Source organism: Nannospalax galili, unplaced genomic scaffold (genome assembly GCF_000622305.1).
Source record: "Nannospalax galili isolate Female #2095 unplaced genomic scaffold, S.galili_v1.0 scaffold653, whole genome shotgun sequence".
Taxonomy (NCBI): Eukaryota; Metazoa; Chordata; class Mammalia; order Rodentia; family Spalacidae; genus Nannospalax; species Nannospalax galili.
The window spans coordinates 2517628-2536653 of record NW_008334077.1 but is presented as its reverse complement, the minus strand read 5'-3'; the positions used below and the strand labels follow the sequence as shown (position 1 = coordinate 2536653).

The 19026-nt window shown below is 40.7% G+C and overlaps 1 protein-coding gene across 1 annotated transcript in view; it reads right to left on the bottom strand.

Annotated features, from left to right (window-relative positions):
- Znf318 (zinc finger protein 318) overlaps positions 1–19026 on the bottom strand; it is a 31429-nt gene that overhangs the window by 3428 nt on the left and 8975 nt on the right. Inside the window, exons 3-10 of the mRNA XM_029561617.1 lie at positions 17857–18493; positions 14958–16400; positions 12551–12650; positions 9363–9664; positions 2612–2812; positions 2052–2151; positions 1138–1256; positions 1–851 (exon numbers count right to left, since the gene is read on the bottom strand). The exon at positions 1–851 is cut by the window's left edge and continues 3428 nt beyond it. Of these exons, the coding sequence (XP_029417477.1) occupies positions 1–851; positions 1138–1256; positions 2052–2151; positions 2612–2812; positions 9363–9664; positions 12551–12650; positions 14958–16400; positions 17857–18493 (3753 nt within the window). The remainder of the gene's footprint in view (positions 852–1137; positions 1257–2051; positions 2152–2611; positions 2813–9362; positions 9665–12550; positions 12651–14957; positions 16401–17856; positions 18494–19026) is intronic.

The following is a 19026-nucleotide window of genomic DNA, read 5'->3' as shown; positions in this document are numbered from 1 at the left end:
GGTGGGGGTGGCAGAGGTAGTGCCAATACTTGCTCAGGTATTTGGGATGGCTCTTTCTTTTCAGCCACCACCACTTTTTCCTCTGGAGACCCTTTGAGGGTCACCTCTTCCCCTCCAAAAGCTTTGGAGATGATATCTGGAGGCAAGAGCAGATCAGATGAAGACTCTTTAACCACTGGCAGAGGTTTGCCAGAGGTACCAGAGGACTTGATGGACAGAAAGGTATTAAGAGGAGCAGGCTTGCTCACTGTGGCTGAACCTGACTTGCGGAGGACGGTAGATGGGATAGGCAGGTTGGGTCGGATCTTTGTCTGTGTTGAAGTTGTAACCACAGGCATCCATGGGTTGGTATGTGCAACAACAGTTTTCCCAGACAGCTTGATTTTGATGGGCTTTGCCTTTCCAGCTTCAGCTCTGCCATCGTCTTTGTCCCTACTGTTTTCCACAATGTCTTCCTTAATGGTACTTGGAGCCACCAATGAACTTTTTTCTTCTTCTTTTTCTGGCTTCTTCCAACTGAACTTCCCAAAAGAAGATGGTGTTGATGATTCCTTCTTTACCTCTTCTTTTCCTTGGAGTCTGATGCTAGCATTCCTCTTAGTGTCACCTCTTTCAGGGGAATTCACATCTTCAGAGAGTTGGTTCTCTAATTCCACAGAGACTCTGTCATCCTCCTTTGGTTCTTTGACAACTTTTGCCTTTTTTTCTATCTTCTCCTCCTTTGGTTTCTCACTAAGTTTGCGCTTTAGCTCACTTTGCCGTCGCCGCTCTGTCTCTAGGACTACAGCCAAGCCAGCTTGGTGGTCCAGATTCCGTCGTTCTTCATACAATGGGTTTTCCTCCACATATTTCTGGAGAGAGAAAAGATAAAGGCTCAATAACTTGTCAAATTGCTATAAGAGAGAAAATCTTGGCCCTTGTCACTGTTATGACTTATTTAGTAGAAATTCCTAGATGAATCTTTTCAAGGGCTATAGATGTTTGATTAGCTCAGTGAGCATCTCTCACTGGGTTTAAGAACTTGCTAGTGGTTATAAGGCAAGTGAAGTGCCAGTAACTTTCTAGCTTTGAAGTTTGACAAGGTCAAAAGAATTACTACAGAAAGGGGGAGCACCACAGGGCACCACAAAGACCAACCTTGTATTTCTCATTGTGCTGGTGACCCTTCACATGTTGCTCTCCAGAAATTGAATCCCCCAAAAATTCCTCACAGAGCAGGCAGTAAAATCCAGTGATTGGAATCAAAAACTCAGAGCCTGAAAGAAACAGAAAAGGGTTAAGGAAACAAGTCTTTTCCATCAAGGACCAAAGGAAACCCCATCACCCTTTTGCATTAGGATGACCTTACCCACTTTGGAGTCAGAAGTGGCATTTAGATGAATCCCAAGGGCAGAGTATTCTTAAACTAAGGCTTGAATTCTATACCTCTATTCTTTTTACCTCTTCAGAACACTACCCAGTTAAATCAGTGTCCTATGCCAGATTCATTCCTTTAACCCTAACTGAGCATCTTAAAAACTATGCTCCCAAATAATTAGCTTACTACAATTTGTATGAGGCTCTCTCATGCTGGTATAGGTACTCAGGGCTCTATCTTTTGCAGATCTAAAGAAGGCAGCAACGGCAGCACTATTTGTAAAGGTAAGAAATTGAAATTTTTAAAGACATTTTACTTCTCAACTTACTTCCTAATAAAAATGTCTCAAAATTACAGTTCTTAGTTGAAAAGGCTAGTAAATCGCTACCTTTCTACTATCTTTTATATCTGGATTTCAAAAAAGGTTTCTGCTCTACATATACAGTACTTACATATTTAACATTTGTTACTAGATTTTTGGCCATGTAGGTAGAGATCACTGTCTTCACAGATAGATCTCTTTTTAACTTCAGGACCTAACCGCTATTGTACATGAAAAGGCATTCTTACAGCTTACTGTGTTAGGAGGAACAACTATGTCTCATACTGTGCTCTTAGTTCAGAGAATCTCTTCCTTGGCTGAATGTAAGGAAGCCACAAAAGAGGTACAAAAAGAGGTAGGAAGGAAACACACCTTTTGCAGGAACAGTTATCTTGTCAGTTCGCTTTAAAGCATCTTGCTTAGCCTCACTCAGGGTCTTTGAAGCCCAAGGTCTGTTGTAGGGATCCAGTGTCTATTTGCAAGAGGCAGAGGCGCTCACACAACAGCACTAAAAGCTCAATGACCCACTTTTCTCTCTTTTTCCCCCCACATATCAGACCAGGGAACAAGAAGTCCCTAGTAACCCACCTCCCAACCCACCAACTCTGCCAACTGTTTAAAACGGAAATCACCTGTGGAAAAGGTAAAAGAATGTTAGAACAAGTACAAGAAACAGATAAACAAAAATTCAGGTACTCAAGGAATAAGAGACTAAAGCCTCACTTACACTTGTCATGGTGCTTAGTTACAGTAGGTCCCCTGAACTGAGCCCTGGGATGATATCTCCTTTGCTGGTATCTCTTGGCTCTTCAGTTTTGGGCTTCTACCCATTTGAGAATGTTTCATTTTCCAGCTTTGTAATGCAGATGGGAGCATAGAAGTTGGAGAGTAATGAGGGTGGTAGTGGAAACAACAGAGGGCAGGATACCTACCTGTGTGTGCTTCTTATTGTGCATATGGGTGAAGAAGTCAAACATGGTCCCACAGATGGTATTGCAGTCTTTGCACCAGTGATTGCCAGCATCATAATACTCATAAGCAGCCACAGGTTGAGCAGACTGCTTAGCAGTTGACTGGATGCTTTCGGTAGGATTAGGGCTCTTAGTACAGGCCTTTTCATTTACTTTTGATTCCTAGAGAGAAAAACTTGTACTTACAAAGACTTCAAGAAAGACTAGATTTATCTACTCTCAGAAAAAGTAGGTGGTCATAATCATAGGAATATAGTTATATGACCATATTTTTAGTCTATAAGAAGCCATATAAGCTGAGAAGAACCCTAAAGAACCTATATTCTAAGTTCAAGAGAACTAAGAATTCACATCAAGAATATAGCTTCTTATATATCTTAAAATATCTCTAAGCCGGGCGTGGTGGCGCACACCTTTAATCCCAGCACTTGGGAGGCAGAGGCAGGCGGATCTCTATGAGTTCGAGGCCAGCCTGGTCTCCATAGCAAATCCAGGCCAGCTAGGGCTACAGGGAGACCCTATCTCAAAAAGACACCCGCCCCCCAAAAATATATCTCTAACACCTAAGGTCATGTGGAACCAGTGAGATGGCCCAGTGGGTAAAGATGAATACTACCAAGTCTGATGATCTGAGTTCAATCTCTGGGACCTACATTAGGGAGAGAGAAAACCAACTCCTATGAGTTGGCCTCTGACCTCCACATGTGTGCTATGATACACACATGCCCCTGCCTAATAAATAAAATTATATATATTTGTGTGTGTGTATATACATTTATAAAATTAAAAAAGAATATCTAAGTTTATGGGAAGATTGGCTGCCTCTGAGGAGGGGGACTGGAGAAGAAAGGTAGGAAGGAGTCATTTCACTATATACCCTTTGGTAGATGTTGAATGTGTTATCTAAATAACCAAATATGTCAGTTAAATTTAAAAATCGTAATAATGAACTGCAAAGAAAAATGAAAAGTAAAAGGCAGCTGGCAAGTTAAGAATATGAAAAAAATAGGTGATAGTCAAATCACTTTTCATATGTATCCTAGTATGCATGGAACACTAGTATTAGGTATGGGTAAAGCAGACAGTAATGACATGGGATGACCTAAAGGAATCAGGCCAAAAATCCCAACTGCCTAGAAGGTCACCAACAGAATCTAATACCTTTCAGTTAACAATGAATTTTTTTTTTCTTTATGAGTATGTGAGCACGTGAACAGGCATGTGTGTACTATGGCATGTGTTTGGAGGTCAGACAACAACTTTTGGGAGTCATCTCTCACCTTCCATCTTGTTGAGGCATGGTCTCTTGTTTCTGCTGCTGTGGTGCATACTCCAGGGCAGTCGGCCCTAGAGCTTCTAGATGATTCTTCTGTTTCTGCATCCTATCTTATCTTAGGAGTGGTGGTTTATAGATGGGCACCACTGCACAAAGATTTTTACATGGGTTTTAGAGCTCAAACTCAGGTCATCGGGCTTCTGTGGTGAGTGCTTTTACCTGCTGAGCCATGTCCCCAGCTCAAATTCTCTTTTAAAACATAACTTCCCAGGGCTGGAGAGATGGCTCAGCAGTTAAGAGCACTGACTGCTCTTGCAGAAGACCTGGGTTCGATTCCCAGCACCCACATGGCAGCTATGAACCGTCCTTAACTCCAGTTCCAGGGGAATCCGACACCCTCTTCTGACCTCCGCAGAATTGCACGACACAAGTGCACTCACATACATGCAGGCAATATACTCATACACATAAAATAAAAATAATAAATATTTAAAAAATAAAAATAAAAAAAAGTAACTTCCCAACAGTAAGCTATCAATAATACATTTATATGCATTTGTCACTAAGTAGGGGGGAAAGGCACTTAGGAAATAAGGATTTTGGTTAATGTTGGGCATAAGGTATAGAAAACAAGAGAATTTTCACACTGGAACTAGTGTTATAGGCCTATAATCCCAGCTACTTAAGAGGCTGAGGCAGATGGATACCAAATTCAAGGCCTGGCTATACTAGAGTGAGTTCAAGGCTACCTTAGCCAACTTAGTGAGTCTGTCTCAAAATAGAAAGAGCTGAGAATAAAGGACTACTGAATGCCTGGTCCTAAATAGGACATCTAAGAATCAAGGAACTGTTGAAGAAAAGGTGGAAAGAATGTAAGAGCCAGAGAAGGGTAGTATTGAGGACTACTGTCTCCCAAGTATGACCACTCATGAACTTATAGCAACTATGACTGCCTATATAATAATACCCACACAAAAGCAGACCCCTCAACATCCTGTCATGGATGGGGGAGGGGCTCACAAGCTCCTACCCCTTTCTGAGAACTTATAGGCAGTTAACTGTTATATTTCTCCCTAAGGAGTTATTGGCAGTTAATGGTTGCTGGGAAAGGGAGAGACGTTTTCTTCAGTCGTGTAACTGATGCTCTTACAAATAACTCCTCACCCAAGCTCATTTAAGTATCGGGTCACAGGCACAAAAGACATGAAAGTAGATGGGGACTAGTTGGGAAGAGGAAGGGGCTCAAGAGAAGTGGGAAGAAGACAAGATAATGAATATGATAAAAATATGTATGTATAAACATGTCATAATATAACCCATTTATAAACCAGGTGTGGTGGTGCATGCCTTTGATCCCAGCACTTGGGAAGCATGGGCAGGTGGATCTCTGTGAGATCGAGGCCAACCTGGTCTACATAGCCAGTTCTAGGCCAGCTGTGGCTACAGGGAGACTTTGTCTCAAAAAAACCCCAAACCAACCAACAAAACAAAACACCACCACCACAACAACAACAAAAAACTCCGTATACTGTGCAATTAATAATATGTTATTGATATATGCTAATAAAAAATAAATTTAAAGCCTGGAATGGTGGCTTAGCAGTTAAGAACACTTGCTAGTTTTGCAGATGATTGGAGTGTGGTTTCCAGCACCTACATTGGGCAGTTCACAACTACCTGTAACTCCAGCTCCAAGGAATCTGACACCCTTTTCTGCCCTCCACAGTCACCTCCACACAAGTGTGCATACACACACACATACACATAAATAAAAAAATAAAGCTCTTTTTTTTTGGTCTTTTTGAGACAGGGTTTCCCTGTAGCCTCAGCTGTCCTGGAACTCACTTTGTAGACCAGGCTGGCCTTGAATTCACAGAGATTCACCTGCCTCTGTCTCCCAAGTGCTGAGATTAAAGGCGTGTGCCACCACGCCCGGCATAAAGAATAAATCTTAACAAAAAGGATTTTTAAAAAGTACGATGGCCTGGAGAGATGGCTCAGCGGCTAAGAACATTGGTTGTTCTTGCAGAAGACCTGGGTTCAAATCCCAGCACCCACATGGCAGCTAACAACTGTCTGTAACTCCAGTCCCAGGGGATCCGACAGCCTCTTCTGACCTCCTCAGGTACTTCATGACACAGGTGCACTTACCTACATGCAGGCAATATACACATACACACAAAAATAATAAATAAAAATTTTTTAAAAAGTAAAAAAGGGAAAAAAGTCGGAGGCGGAGACCCCCGCCAAAAAAGTACAAAGGGAGCTAGGGATATAGCTCAACAGTAGCATGTTTGCCTCACATGCACGAATGCCTAGCTTCAAGCTCCAGGATCTTTGAAGTTCTTTCCCCTTTTTCTCTGTTTCCTATCATCTCCTCACCAGACAGTACTTCAGTTGTTAGCTGCCATGTGGGTGCTGGGACTCAAACCTGTGTCTTCTGCAAGAACATTCAGTGTTCTTAACTGCTGAGCCATCTCTCCAGCCCCTGAACTTTTTAAAAATTTCAGAAGTGCTATTTACTGACATAGAAAGACATTAGAAAGATGAGAAAATATAAAATATATTCAATAAAATATGTGAACGGGTACACATATTAAATGATACTTTATCCAAAAGACCTTCTTAAGCCATTTTATGCCCTTTGTCCTTTCTTTTTCTAGGCATTTTAACATACCTTTGTTTATTCATTCTCCATCTTACTTCATGAAAATAAGGGCCTAGTTTGTTGTTCCTGGCTACATTTTCCATATCTAGATTAGTACCTGACACTTTTTTGGTGATCAGTAAATATTTGCTAAATGAATAAAGGAATTTGGACTTTGAAAATATTAAGGCATGAAGAATTGTTTCTGTAGGTAGAGGGGTTTCTGTATGCATTTTTTTTAAATAAATGGAGGGGAAAAAAAAAAGCTCAAACCAAGTATATATTTTAAAGAGAAGTGAAGAGCTGGAGTCTGTAGCATACAGGCCCTGGTTCTAACCCTGGCACTATAAAAAGAGAGAGGAGGGCGAGGTTGGGGGAAGGCATGGTCAAAGAAGAAAAATCAAGAACTGGTAGGAAAGAAAGTTTGTAGGCATATTTCTAATTGCTGAAATAACTGAATTCTAATATATAACTGTTAGCAGTAGAGAATATAAAGGCTTACCCAAATTAAAATAAAAGGTTATCATGGGGTTGGTGCATAAACAGAAGCCTACAGAAGTCAACTACAAAGGGACATAACTTTTCAATTCTTCTATCAAAGATCCTAGACTCACTGGGTATGGTGGTACACGCCTTTAATCCCAGCACTCAGGAGGCAGAGGCAAGGGGATCCCTGTGAGTTCAAGGCCAGCCTGGTCTACATAGTGAGTTCCAGGACAGCTGGGGCTACAGGGAGACCCTGTCTCAAAAGACCAAAAAAAAAAAAAAGATCCTAGACTCAGGATCCAGGTGTAAAAAGATTACAGCATGACTTGGTGGGAGAGAACTCTCCCATGAGGACAGAAATTAGACCTTGGTTAATAGATAATATAGAATGTCCCCTTCCCTTTACCCCAGTATTAACTGAACAAGTATCTAGTACACAGGAGATGCTGCGGGAAACCAAAGGTAAGTTATGTTCCTTTATCCTCAAGAAGCTCTCATTTAACAGAAGAGCCAGGCAAAGAATGATCTGTAAATAAGAAAAATGAAATAAATCTTACAAATAAATAGACTATGGGAATGTAAGAAGATAAGTCTGCATGGAATTCTGAGAATTCTTCAGGCAGGAGGGACTATTCAAGTTGAGCCTTACAAAGAAGAAAAATGGATGAGTGGGAAAATCTTATGAGAGATTATTCCTGCTAAGAGATTATTGCAAAATCAGAGAGGCAAAACAGAATATTACATATGTAGAAAACTGTACACTTTATGAGGTGGTAGTAATATAAAATATAGGGTAATAGTTCATGAGTATGACTTCTTAGTACATGCCAGGCATTCAGCTATGTCCTGGAAACTACGCTGGGGAATGAGACAGATGTAACTGAAAAGAAGAGAAAAATCTAAGAGCCCAGAGAAAGTGCTGTCACCCTTAAACTCTTGAAATTTAAGGTCTGATTGGAGTAATCTTGTTAACTATGACTGTGATAAATGCTAAGAAGGAAAATTATAAAATATGAGAGTATATATTGGGTATATTTAACAATCTGGAGAATCAGGGTATACAGTTAGAGAAATAATTTAATCTGTGACCTGAAGGATGACTATGAGTTAGAAGATTAGGAAAAAGTTGGGCTTGCATGGTAAAGAAAGGGAAAATACAACAGCGTTAGAGAGAATGATACACTTGGGGAACAAAATGGCTAGTAGATAAATTATAATGAATGAGAGAGAAAAGAGACACACCATGAGGCTAAAGAAGTAGGGAAAGCAGTATCACATTATTGGCTATGTGTGAGAAAGGATTAAGAATGCAGCAGTAGCCTGGTGTGGTGGCACAGGCCTTCAGTGCCTGCACTCAGAAGGCAGAGGCAGGCAGATCTCTGTGAGATGGAGTTCAGCCATAATACTATGACAAATCCCTGAAACCTTCCATACTGCTGAAATCCTGAAAGAAAGTATGATTTACATAGGTCCACACAACAAATTTCAGGCCAGATGAGGCTACAGGGATACAGAAGAAAAAAAAAAAAAAAGACTTGGAAAAAAGAATGCAGCAGTAGAATGGACTTGGGACAACAATGGTGAATGGAGGTGAGATTACTTCTGAGGACAGCATACAATTTCTACTTGGGTATAGGAAGTTAAGGAGAGGAAAGTAACAGGAATGATTTTCACGTTGCCAGCAGGGAAAGTGTTAGATGGTTGTGCTATTCATTGAGAATAGCCAGCCCTGAAAGACGAAAATGCAGGAGGAAGTTTGAGTACCACCATTAATTTTAAGACATAGTTAATCTGGAGTGCCTATTAGTTAAGCAGAAATAGTGGAGTAGACTGTTGTGGGCAACAGGAAACTGCTGAAATCCTGAAGGAAAGTGTTATGATCTGATCTACACCTTAAGAAAATGATTCTAACAAGAGTTAAGAACAAGTTGGAGCCAAGCATGGTGGAACACATCTTTAATCCCAGTACTTGGAGGGTAGAGGCGGGTGGATCTCTGGGAGTTCAAGGCCAGTCTGGTCTACATAGTGAGTTCCAGGCCAGCAGGGGCTACAGAGAAACCTTGTCTCAAAAAAAAGAACAAGTTGGAGCTGGATATGGTGGTGTGCGCCTTTAATCCCAGCACTTGGGAGACAGAGGCAGGCGGATCTCTGAGTTTGAGGCAGGCAGTGCTGCATAGTGAGAACCCATCTTAAAAAAAAAAAAAAAAGTTGGAAAACGAAGTTAAAAAAAAAAATGTTTGAAAGCTTTTATGGTAGTCCATATGGGAAAAAAAATAATAGAAAAGGAAACACTGAATTATTACCTTGTTAGAGGAAGAGTTTGAGGATGATGACACTTTTTCTGGGCTCTTGGATATTTCTCCTTTTTCAGGCTTCTCTGTAGGCTCTTTACTGTCATTTGAAGGTTTCAGGGATTTGTCAAAGATGTTAATTCCCAAGATCTGAGCCACCTTGTCCAGTTCAGATTGCTTCTTTTCTGCTTCTTCCGTCTCTTGATGTAGCTCTGCAATGTCCTTCATAATGTTATCCTGAAGCCGACTCACCTCCATGAGAAGTGGATCTTTGTGACCATCCTTTTCCCTTCGTTTCTTGCGTAGCATTTCCCCTGAATAGTCACATATTCACAAAAAGAAATACAATGGGAATAAACTTATTCACTTTTTAATTATAAGTAGTAATCTACCAGGGCTTTATTATTACAAAATAATTTTCCACCAAAAAGTAAGACTTTCTTTCCTCATGGGGTTGGCTTAGATGAAGTTTCTATAAAGGTGAAAGGCAAGTGATCATATTATCTTTTGTGTAGAGATAATCAACTAAGGCTCTAGGGATAAAGTTCCGTAATAGCCCCAAGTGGTATATGCAAGTTTATACATATGTCTCTTAAAAAGATTGATATGTGCTATAAATATGAAGACAGTTGCTGTTCTCGCTTCAAAAAGTCAAATAACAATTCAGAGGTTAAAAAATACTCAAAGTTGGGACTTGTTACAGAGGTTAAGAGTACTGGCTACTCTTGCAGAGGACCCAGGTTTGAGTCCCAGCACACACATGGTGGCTAACAACCATCTGTAACTCCAGTTCTAGGGGATCTGACACCCTCTTCTGGCCTCCTTAAGCACCGCCTGACACAGGTGCACTTACATATATACGTGCAGCAATGTATTCATATAAAATATATTTTAAAAATGCTCAAATGTCACATATTTTATTTTATGACTTAAGAACATTTCTACACTGTGTTTAGAGTTAATGCTATCTTTTGTCCAAACTGTAGATCTTCACAAGTTAATCTTTACAAGAGAAAATAACTATTTCTCATATAAAATAATCCAAATCCAGACAGAAGCAAGTATATCTTTTCCTGTTCTCTATTCTTTCAAACTAGCATCAGGTTCAGTATTTAGAAGCACTGTGAATATATGCATACTGCATATATGAATTCCTAAAAGCACAAAGAAATGGAAGGCATGGTGGTACATGCCTAGAATCCTAGGATTTAAGAGGTAGAGGCAGGAGGATCAGGAGTTCAAGATCATCTCTAGCTACACAGTGAGTCTGAGGTTAGCATGGGCTACATGAGACTTTGTTTCCAAGACGAAAAAAAAAGAGGCTAGAAAGATGGCTCCATGGTTAAGAGCACTGCCTGCTCTTGCAGAGGACCCAGGTTCTGTTCCTAGCACTCACACGGCAGTTACCTGTCCCTAACTCCTGTTCCAGGGGATCTGATGCCCCCTTCTGGCAGCATGTAGTACATTTAACATACATGCAGGCAAAACACAAATATTATAACTAAAAAAAATTTTTTTAAAGAAAAAAAGGAGAAAATGAATAATAGAAAAAAAGGAGATAAAAAGAATAGAATAAAAAGTAAGGTATCATGGAACATTTTTAGGCCCCAAACAAAACTCAAAAGTGATGAGGGAACATCTAAAAGACATTACAGTCAACACAAAAAGGTTCCCATTAGCTAAATCTGGAAAATTTTGAGCATGAGAATAATGTCAATGAAAGATTATAATTTACTACTGAATGAATAAGTACTCATGTAAGTGATTAAACAATTGGGCTAGGGATTAGGAAGTTCCTTCTTAAGACACGAACCCAATTATGTAGAAGGAATGATGAAACTGAAAAAAAAATCACTATTTTAATAACCATCATAGTAACTTATTTAGGCTAGAAACATTAATGGGTGCTAAAAGTAGAAAAGAAGAAGCTTAAAGAGTGACTTTTTTTTTTTTTTACCAGTCTCATTTTCCCTAAAAGATACTTATTAAAAAGGACAGAAGAACCTGGAAGGTACCACCTTAACCAAATGGTCAAAGCTAACATCACCAGTGAAGGTACACATCAATATCTGACATGAACATGACATCACTTTTGTGATATTCCTGTCAAAAGTGAATAACCCGAAATCAACCATAAGGAAGTATCAGACAAACCAAAATTAAGAGGTAGTCTGTAAAACAAGTGACCTTTTCTAAACTATCAAGTTATGAAATGGAAAGGCTCAGGAATTATTATTAAAAGATGAAAGACTGATAACTGAGTATGACGAATAATCTTGCAATTTCTTTTTCTATAAAGGACATTATCAGCAAAAGGCAAAATATGAGTAAAATTGGTAGACTAGATAATATTACAATGAATTTCCTAATTAAAATGTTGTATGTGTGCATATGATTGTGTGAGTACACACATGTTCATGCATTTGAGTGCAGGCATGGACACCCCACTGGATGTCAGAGGACAACCTTGAGTTTCTAGTCCCGGCCTTCCACCTAGTTTGAGATAGATCTCATTTGCACTCACCAGGCTTCTGGGGATTCTTCTGTCCCCACCTCTGATCTTGCCATGGGAATGATGGGATTACAGGTGCATGCTACTGCATCTGACTTTATGTGGGTTCTCAGAATCCAAACTCAGGTCCTCATGCTTGCATGGCAAGCACTTTACCACTGAGCAATCTCCCTAGCCCTAATTTTCTAATTTTCATTAGGACATTGTGTACTCAAATTCTTGGTGTTAGGAAATAAACACATTCTCAAGTGTAAAGGAGTATCATATCTTACAACTTATTCTAAAAGAGTTCAGGAAAAATCACATACAGAGGAAGGGAAGGAATGTGGGGAGAGGAAGAACAGAGAAAATGTGATAGCATGTTAATATCCGAGAGGAATGCTGGGGGATCCTTTGCATGGTTATTCTGACTTTTCTCTAGGTCTATGCCAGAATTTTTTTCACAGAACCTGTTTGAGTACCAATACCTCTCCACTTTGGTCTTCTACTCAAGTCATTATACAAAAAGGCAGTCATCATAGCCAGGTGTGGTGGCGCACACCTGTAGTCCCAGCACTTGGGAGGCAGAGGCAGGCGGATCTCTGAGTTCTGAGTTCCAGGACAGCTGGGGCTACAGGAAGACCCTGCTTCAAAAAGACAAAAAAAAAAAAAAAAAAAAAGGGCAGTCATCAAAGGAGTTGCATGATACCTTGCTGTTTATGAAGTCGCTCCAACTCAGTTCTGAGATAAAACATTTTCTTCTGACGGGCTTCCTGGTCAGTCTTTAGTTTTTCCCTCTCTTCAATAACCTACAGAGTACAAGATGGTAAGACAGTATAAACTGAAGTTCTCAGAAAGGGGTAGGATGAAAAGCTGCACCTGTATTAAAGATTTTATAAGGTCAAGTGATTGAACTTTAAGATTATAAAGTGTTAACATCCTTGTGACCATCAAAAACCAATGTATGGTTTTTTGATTTTTTTTTTTTTTTTTTTTTTTTTTTTTTTTTTGGTCTTTTTGAGACAGGGTCTCCTTGTAGCCACAGCTGGCCTGGAACTCACTATGTACACTAGGCTGGACTTGAATTTACAGAGATCCACTAGCCTCTGCCTCCCAAGTGCTGGGATTAAAGTGCCTTGTAGCCACAGCTGGCCTGGAACTCACTACGCACACTAGGCTGGACTTGAATTTAACGGAGATCCACTAGGCCTCTGCCTCCCAAGTGCTGGGATTAAAGGCGTGCACCGCCACACCCTGCCTTGCAATGTATTGTTAATAGACCACAGCTTTTACCAATTCAAAAGCTAAGACTATCATGGAATTAACATCTGAAACCTGTAGCAGTTTCCTTTCCTTGCTGTAATCTGTCTACCTATGGCCCCCACCAATGTATTCTGTAAGTACTTTTATAACTTTGTTCTGTAACTAATAAAAAAATCTTACGTAACCACTTCCATAATGGAACATGGTATTTGGGGAAATCTGAATCTGTATTCCCAGGCCATGGCCACTCACATTTGGCTCCAGAATAAACTATTTCTTATTCCTTTTGAGGTGAGAACTGACAGGAGTCATTTGGCTTCCAACATCCTGTTATCTGTTTAGCTTTCTTTCAAAAGCTCTTTGCTAAGTATCTTAAAAGTCCTGTGTAGAGGCACATATCTATAATCCCAGCACTCAGGAAGCTTGGTTGTTAAAAGGTCTGCTGTGAGATCAAAGGCAACCTGGTCTACAAAGCAAGCTCCAGATAGCCAGGGCATAGAGCAGGGCCCTGTCTCAAAACAGGATGCCCGTGCCTCAAGTTCAAATTTGTGCACACAGAGCCTCTGACTCTGTAGCCAAAGTGACATTTTATTCTGATCTAAGTTCAAAAATAGATTATTTTTTTCAGAACAATACCACCTAGAAAGTATTTGTTTTATGCAGGAAGCACCCGAAGCACTGTTGGACAGTGGTTCTAAGCCCAGGGGAGGAAATGAAGGAACTCAAATATGTGTGGGCAACTCATCATCATAGATGCATATTTCATGCTATTTAATCTTTACAATTTTTTTTCTATTTTAAAGTAAGAAAAGTAAAGTTATACAAGATTAAATAACTCAACCAAAGTCACACTGGAGTAAATTTCAAATACAGATATATACCAGGCATGGTGGCACATGACTTTAATCCCAGCACTTGGGAGGTAGAGACAGAGGCAGGCAGATCTGAGTTTGAGGCCAGCTTGTTCTACATAGTAAGTTCTAGCCAGGCAGGTCTACATGAGATCCTGTCTCAAAAACAGATATAGCTGCCCTAAATTTTATGATTTTTTTTAAAGCCATGGTATTACCACCCAATGGAAATAAGCAAATATGGCTTATCTATAGGCCAATGAGAAAAATCACGTATTATCAGCCTTGAGTGCAAGGCTCTATAAACAGGAAAGTAATAAGAAAGTGCTGTCTCCAAACACCATCCTGAAGTATTTTTATTTTTATTGAAACTTGAGACTGTCAATGAAATGTAAGATTGAAGTTCAAAGTATCTTAATACCACAGAAAATTAAAAGGACATATTTTTGTCTTCTAAGAATTAACTTTTGAAATTTTTTTAGATTTTTATGTGCATGAGTGTTTTGTGTATAAGTATACGGTGTATGTGCAATGCCCAGGGAGGTCAGAAGGCGTTGGACTCCCTGAAACTGGAGTTACGGATGGTTGTTAATTGCTATGTGGGTGCTGGGAACCAAACCTCAGTCCTCTGCAAGAGCAGCCAGTGCTCTTAACCACTGAGCCATCTCTCCAGCCCATAAATGTCTTTAAAATGGAAAAAAATCAAACAAAACCAGGAGACCAGAACCAACTTCAAGGTTTCCATTCTACTCTCAGAATTCTAAGACCATTCATGTGACAGAGAAATCAGACCAGACACCAAAGTGGGACCTAATAGCTAAACCATTGTCTAGATATGACAAAACATGAGAGCAAAGGGGCTATACACATTACTTAGGATAATGGTGGCAACCTCCAAAGTAAAAAAGATGTTATAAATTTACCTTGTCTTAAAAAGACAGGTCTAAACCACTATGTTAAAATAGAAAACTCAGGCATGTGATGCCCAAAGCTAATATTTACCTTCTGCTTCTGGGAGACACGGTTCTTCTCATCAGAAATCTTCTCTGGATTGTATTTTATGAGTGATGGAATGGACACCTGAACAGGCACTTGTGTAATAGGAACTGAACTTAGCACTGACGGCCCTTTTTTGGGTTTAGCAGAAGTCACAGTGTGGATCACACGGAGATTGGGCCGACTGCGAGTAGCTTGTTTGGTTACTGGTATTAGCTTGTGTGGTTCAGGGAGAGGGTGATTTGATGGTTGAGAGGGAGGGTACATGGGCCACCTTGAGGCTGCATATGCCATGTAGTGTCTGTAGGCATCAAAGGACGCAGGGGGAATCGTAGACCCCTGGTAGTTCGGAGGTATCCGAACTGCAGCAAACTGAGGCGCCCTTGGCATATGAAACTGGGGTAAAGAAGTGGAGTGTGGAAGTCTAACTGGGGTAGATGGGGCTGATGGCAACACACACCTAACTGCAACAGATGACTGAAACCCATTGCCAACTACCTCTGGTCCTGAAATATGACCCACTGGATGGTCAGACTTTAAGAATGGGGGGCTATTTTTTGTGAGATGATAAGGATCCACAGGGGAGGATGGGTGTGGATGGGATATTTCTGGAGAGTGAGTATTGCTATGATGTGCCTCCCTGCTCTCCAGTCTCTGGGGATCTGAGGAGCGTCGATCAGTTGTGAAACGGTGGTCAACAGAAGAACAGCGGTCATCTGAAAAGTGTTGGTCAACAGCGGTGCGCCGGTCAGCTGAGGAGCGCGATGGCTTCTTGCCATGAAGTCGTTCCTGGGTACGTGCAGCCAATTTACCAATCTCTGCTATGCCAATATCTAGCCCTATGGTCTTAAGCAAGTCATGAATCTTGGCATATTCTGGATTGCTGTCTTCTAGTGATTCTAGCTTTACAGGCGGAGTTGAAGAAGGCAAAGAGCTTGCCTTCTGCCTCATAACTTCACTCTCAGAGCCCCCAAGGGACTTAGGTGGAGATTCTGCTTTTACATCCTCTTCTTCATCCCCGTAGAGAAATTTCTCCTCATCCTCGATGTCAGGGAAGCTACGTCGTCTTTTTTCTTGTGTACTGGTAGAATCAGCCAACATGCTTAGAATTCGGGAAAAGCCACTGCCATCCTGGCTGGCTCTCTCATGGGGCAGTAAGAAGTCTGTGTGTTGCTCAAGTCCCTCAGCCTTCAAATCCAACTTCTCCTTATAGCACAGGAAATTATCAAGTTTTTCTCTGAGAGGACTGTTGTCTTTAGGTATCCTAGGGAGGGGACCCCACTGATAGAAGTTACTCTGAGGTTCCTTCAGGGCAGCCTCCACTGTAGTCCCCTTGTTTTCAATTTCTGCCGCCAAAGCATCAATAGCACCACTTAGTGGAAGAGGTGAGTGTTCAGAAAAGAGAGGGTGATCCTGGTTGGAGCTGGTACTGCTGGAAAAACTCTCAAGCTGCAAATACAAACAACTGATTTAGCACCTATGAAGAATCCCAGAACACTAGTAATTGAAATAAAGTTTCTTGAATAGAAGAGATATATAGATGAAAAGGAGGAAGGGTATCTCAGCTAAGTTCAAGGTATGATCCCCATCTCTCCAGATATCTCTGTCTAGCAAGGAGAAATAGGAAATGAAGTAGATTAAAGGTATTCCTTTCTTTTACCCGTTTTTTAGTCTTTATCAAGGAAATTGAATTCAAAAGGATTTCAGAGAGTCTCCAAGCTTTTTTTCCTTTCATTTATTTATTGTTGGCTTATTTCTTCTTAAAAATTTTATTATTATTGTGTGTGTGTTTGGTCACAGGTCAACTTTCAAGAATTGGTTCTCTCCTTCCAAAGTGGGTTCTTGGACAGAACTCAGATTGTCAGGCTTGCCAGGCCAACTGCTGGTTTCTTCAGTCAGGGTCTCACTATGTAGTTCAGGCTGGCCTTAAACTCACTATGTACCCTAAGCTGTCCCTGAAGTTGGAATTCTGAATTGGTCTCCCAACTGCTGGGATTACGTGTGCACCAACCCACCCAGCTTGTTTTCACATCTATGGAAGACCAAAAGAAGAACATATAGGTAGAACTGCTCTGGAGACAGGAAACTCTGGAACTCTTTTTAAATTTATTTATTATATATATATGAGTGTTTTGCCTGCATTCATCTAAATGCATATGTGTGCAATGCCTGCAAAGGCCAGAAGAGGTCATCAGATCTCCTAGAACTGATGTTATTGGAACACTGTTAGCTGCCCTGTGGGTGCTGGGAACTGAACCCACAAGAAGAGGAGTCAGTGCTCTTAACTGCTGAGCCATCTCTCCAGCCCCAACTGATCAGCCTCCCTTTGTTTCTCTAAGGGTTCCTGAGTACTTGTTTAGAGGCCTTTAGCTAAACTAGTACTCTTGCTTAGCGATCTTTTCATAGGGAAGGGAGGAAAAAAAAAAGAAAATCAAGGCCAGAAAGGTTGTGACTTGTCTAAAATTCCTACAGGAAGTTGGTGGCAGAGGTGGTTCCAAAATCAATCACTTGATTTCTGGTCTAATGTTCTACAACTTATACATTCTGCTTTCTTTCTAAAGAGAGATGAGGAAATTAGGATTATCTCCTTCTTTTGCCCTTAAGCTTTACTTTCAAGAAACACACATTCTAAGATTCCTATGGGCCTATCCAATTTAAGGGAAAAAAAATCACAGTATTATGTATTCTCAAAAACGTCTGTTTAGAAAGCAGTATAACAGAAGCCCTTGTTGATGCATTATGAACCCTCAGTTTAATTTGGAGAATCCTAGAAGAGGTAGCTTGCTATTAGGCATTACAATGTTAGTGTAGCACATATTAAAAAGATACTATTAAGGAACACAGCCCCCAAGAAAGTATCCAATTTTAAGATATTAGGGATTAGCAAGAGAAATGCAACAGAGACCTGCAAGGAAGGCTTCATATCCACTTCAATTCGCTTTTTCAGAATGGACTTCTTGGGCATCACAGATACTTCTTCAGGCCGATGCAAAGAGTATCCTGACTCTGATGCTGTTAGAACACCCGATAATCCAGGAATGGAACAGCTAGTGCGATCATCATCAACTCGTAGCTCCTGACTCAAGCTCCTACTTCGTTCTTCTTCTTGTTCTCTCTTCCGCCTGGCAAGGTCCAGTTCTCGAAACTCAGGGTCCAGAAACCTAGGGCTTGGGCTTCTCCTTCGCTGTCGATAGTTGCGAGTCCCAGATGTAAAACTTGGATGATCCCCTCCCATGCTGTGCATCTTCTCTGTGTCATCATAACGGGGCCTTTTGGCCTCCCGGCTCCTTTCCTCAGGTCGCATCAAGTAGGAGCCTTTGAGTTTGTCTCTGCTCCGCTCTGTTCCCCGCAATTGCCCATCGTGACAACTGATATGGGGACTATACTCAGATCGATGTAGAAAAGTTTCTCTTGTCCGGTAGTCCTCATCAAGTTGTCCCAAGAAGGGACTAAGAGGCCTCTCTTCCCGAGAAATATATCTCTCAAGACCCCGAGAGCACTGGGAGCTTCGGGTGAAGACAGAATCATCAGTGAGGTCATCCCTGCGAAAAGAGACAAGCATCACTAAATATACTAGACTTGAAAGAGTAAGACCAAACAAGGCTGAGAGACTGATATTTGGCAAGGGGATTATGGAATGCTTAGAATAAAAGAAAATACTCATGAAATCCCAAAACAGATTATATATAATACACAGAACATGAACTCTCCCTTTCCCAGGGTCACAAGCAGCTTTAGTCTCTAATCAAGAGGTGCTATTACTAATACATCTAGACTGAGCTCTTAGGATAATCATTTTATTAACCTGAGGATGCAGAGTATCATACTAGGGTTTAGGAGATACAAAAGTATCACAAAGGGGCTGGAGAAACAGCTCAGCAGTTAAGAATGCCTACTGCTCTCCCACAGAACCTGGGTTCACATCTATACTCACATGCACATACCCACACAGACACACATGTATACACATAAAAAATAATAAAAATAAATCTTTAAAGAAAATCACAAAGAGTCCTGGCTTATACTGTGTGTGTTTGTGTGTGTGTGTGTGTGTGTGTGTGTGTGTGTGAGAGAG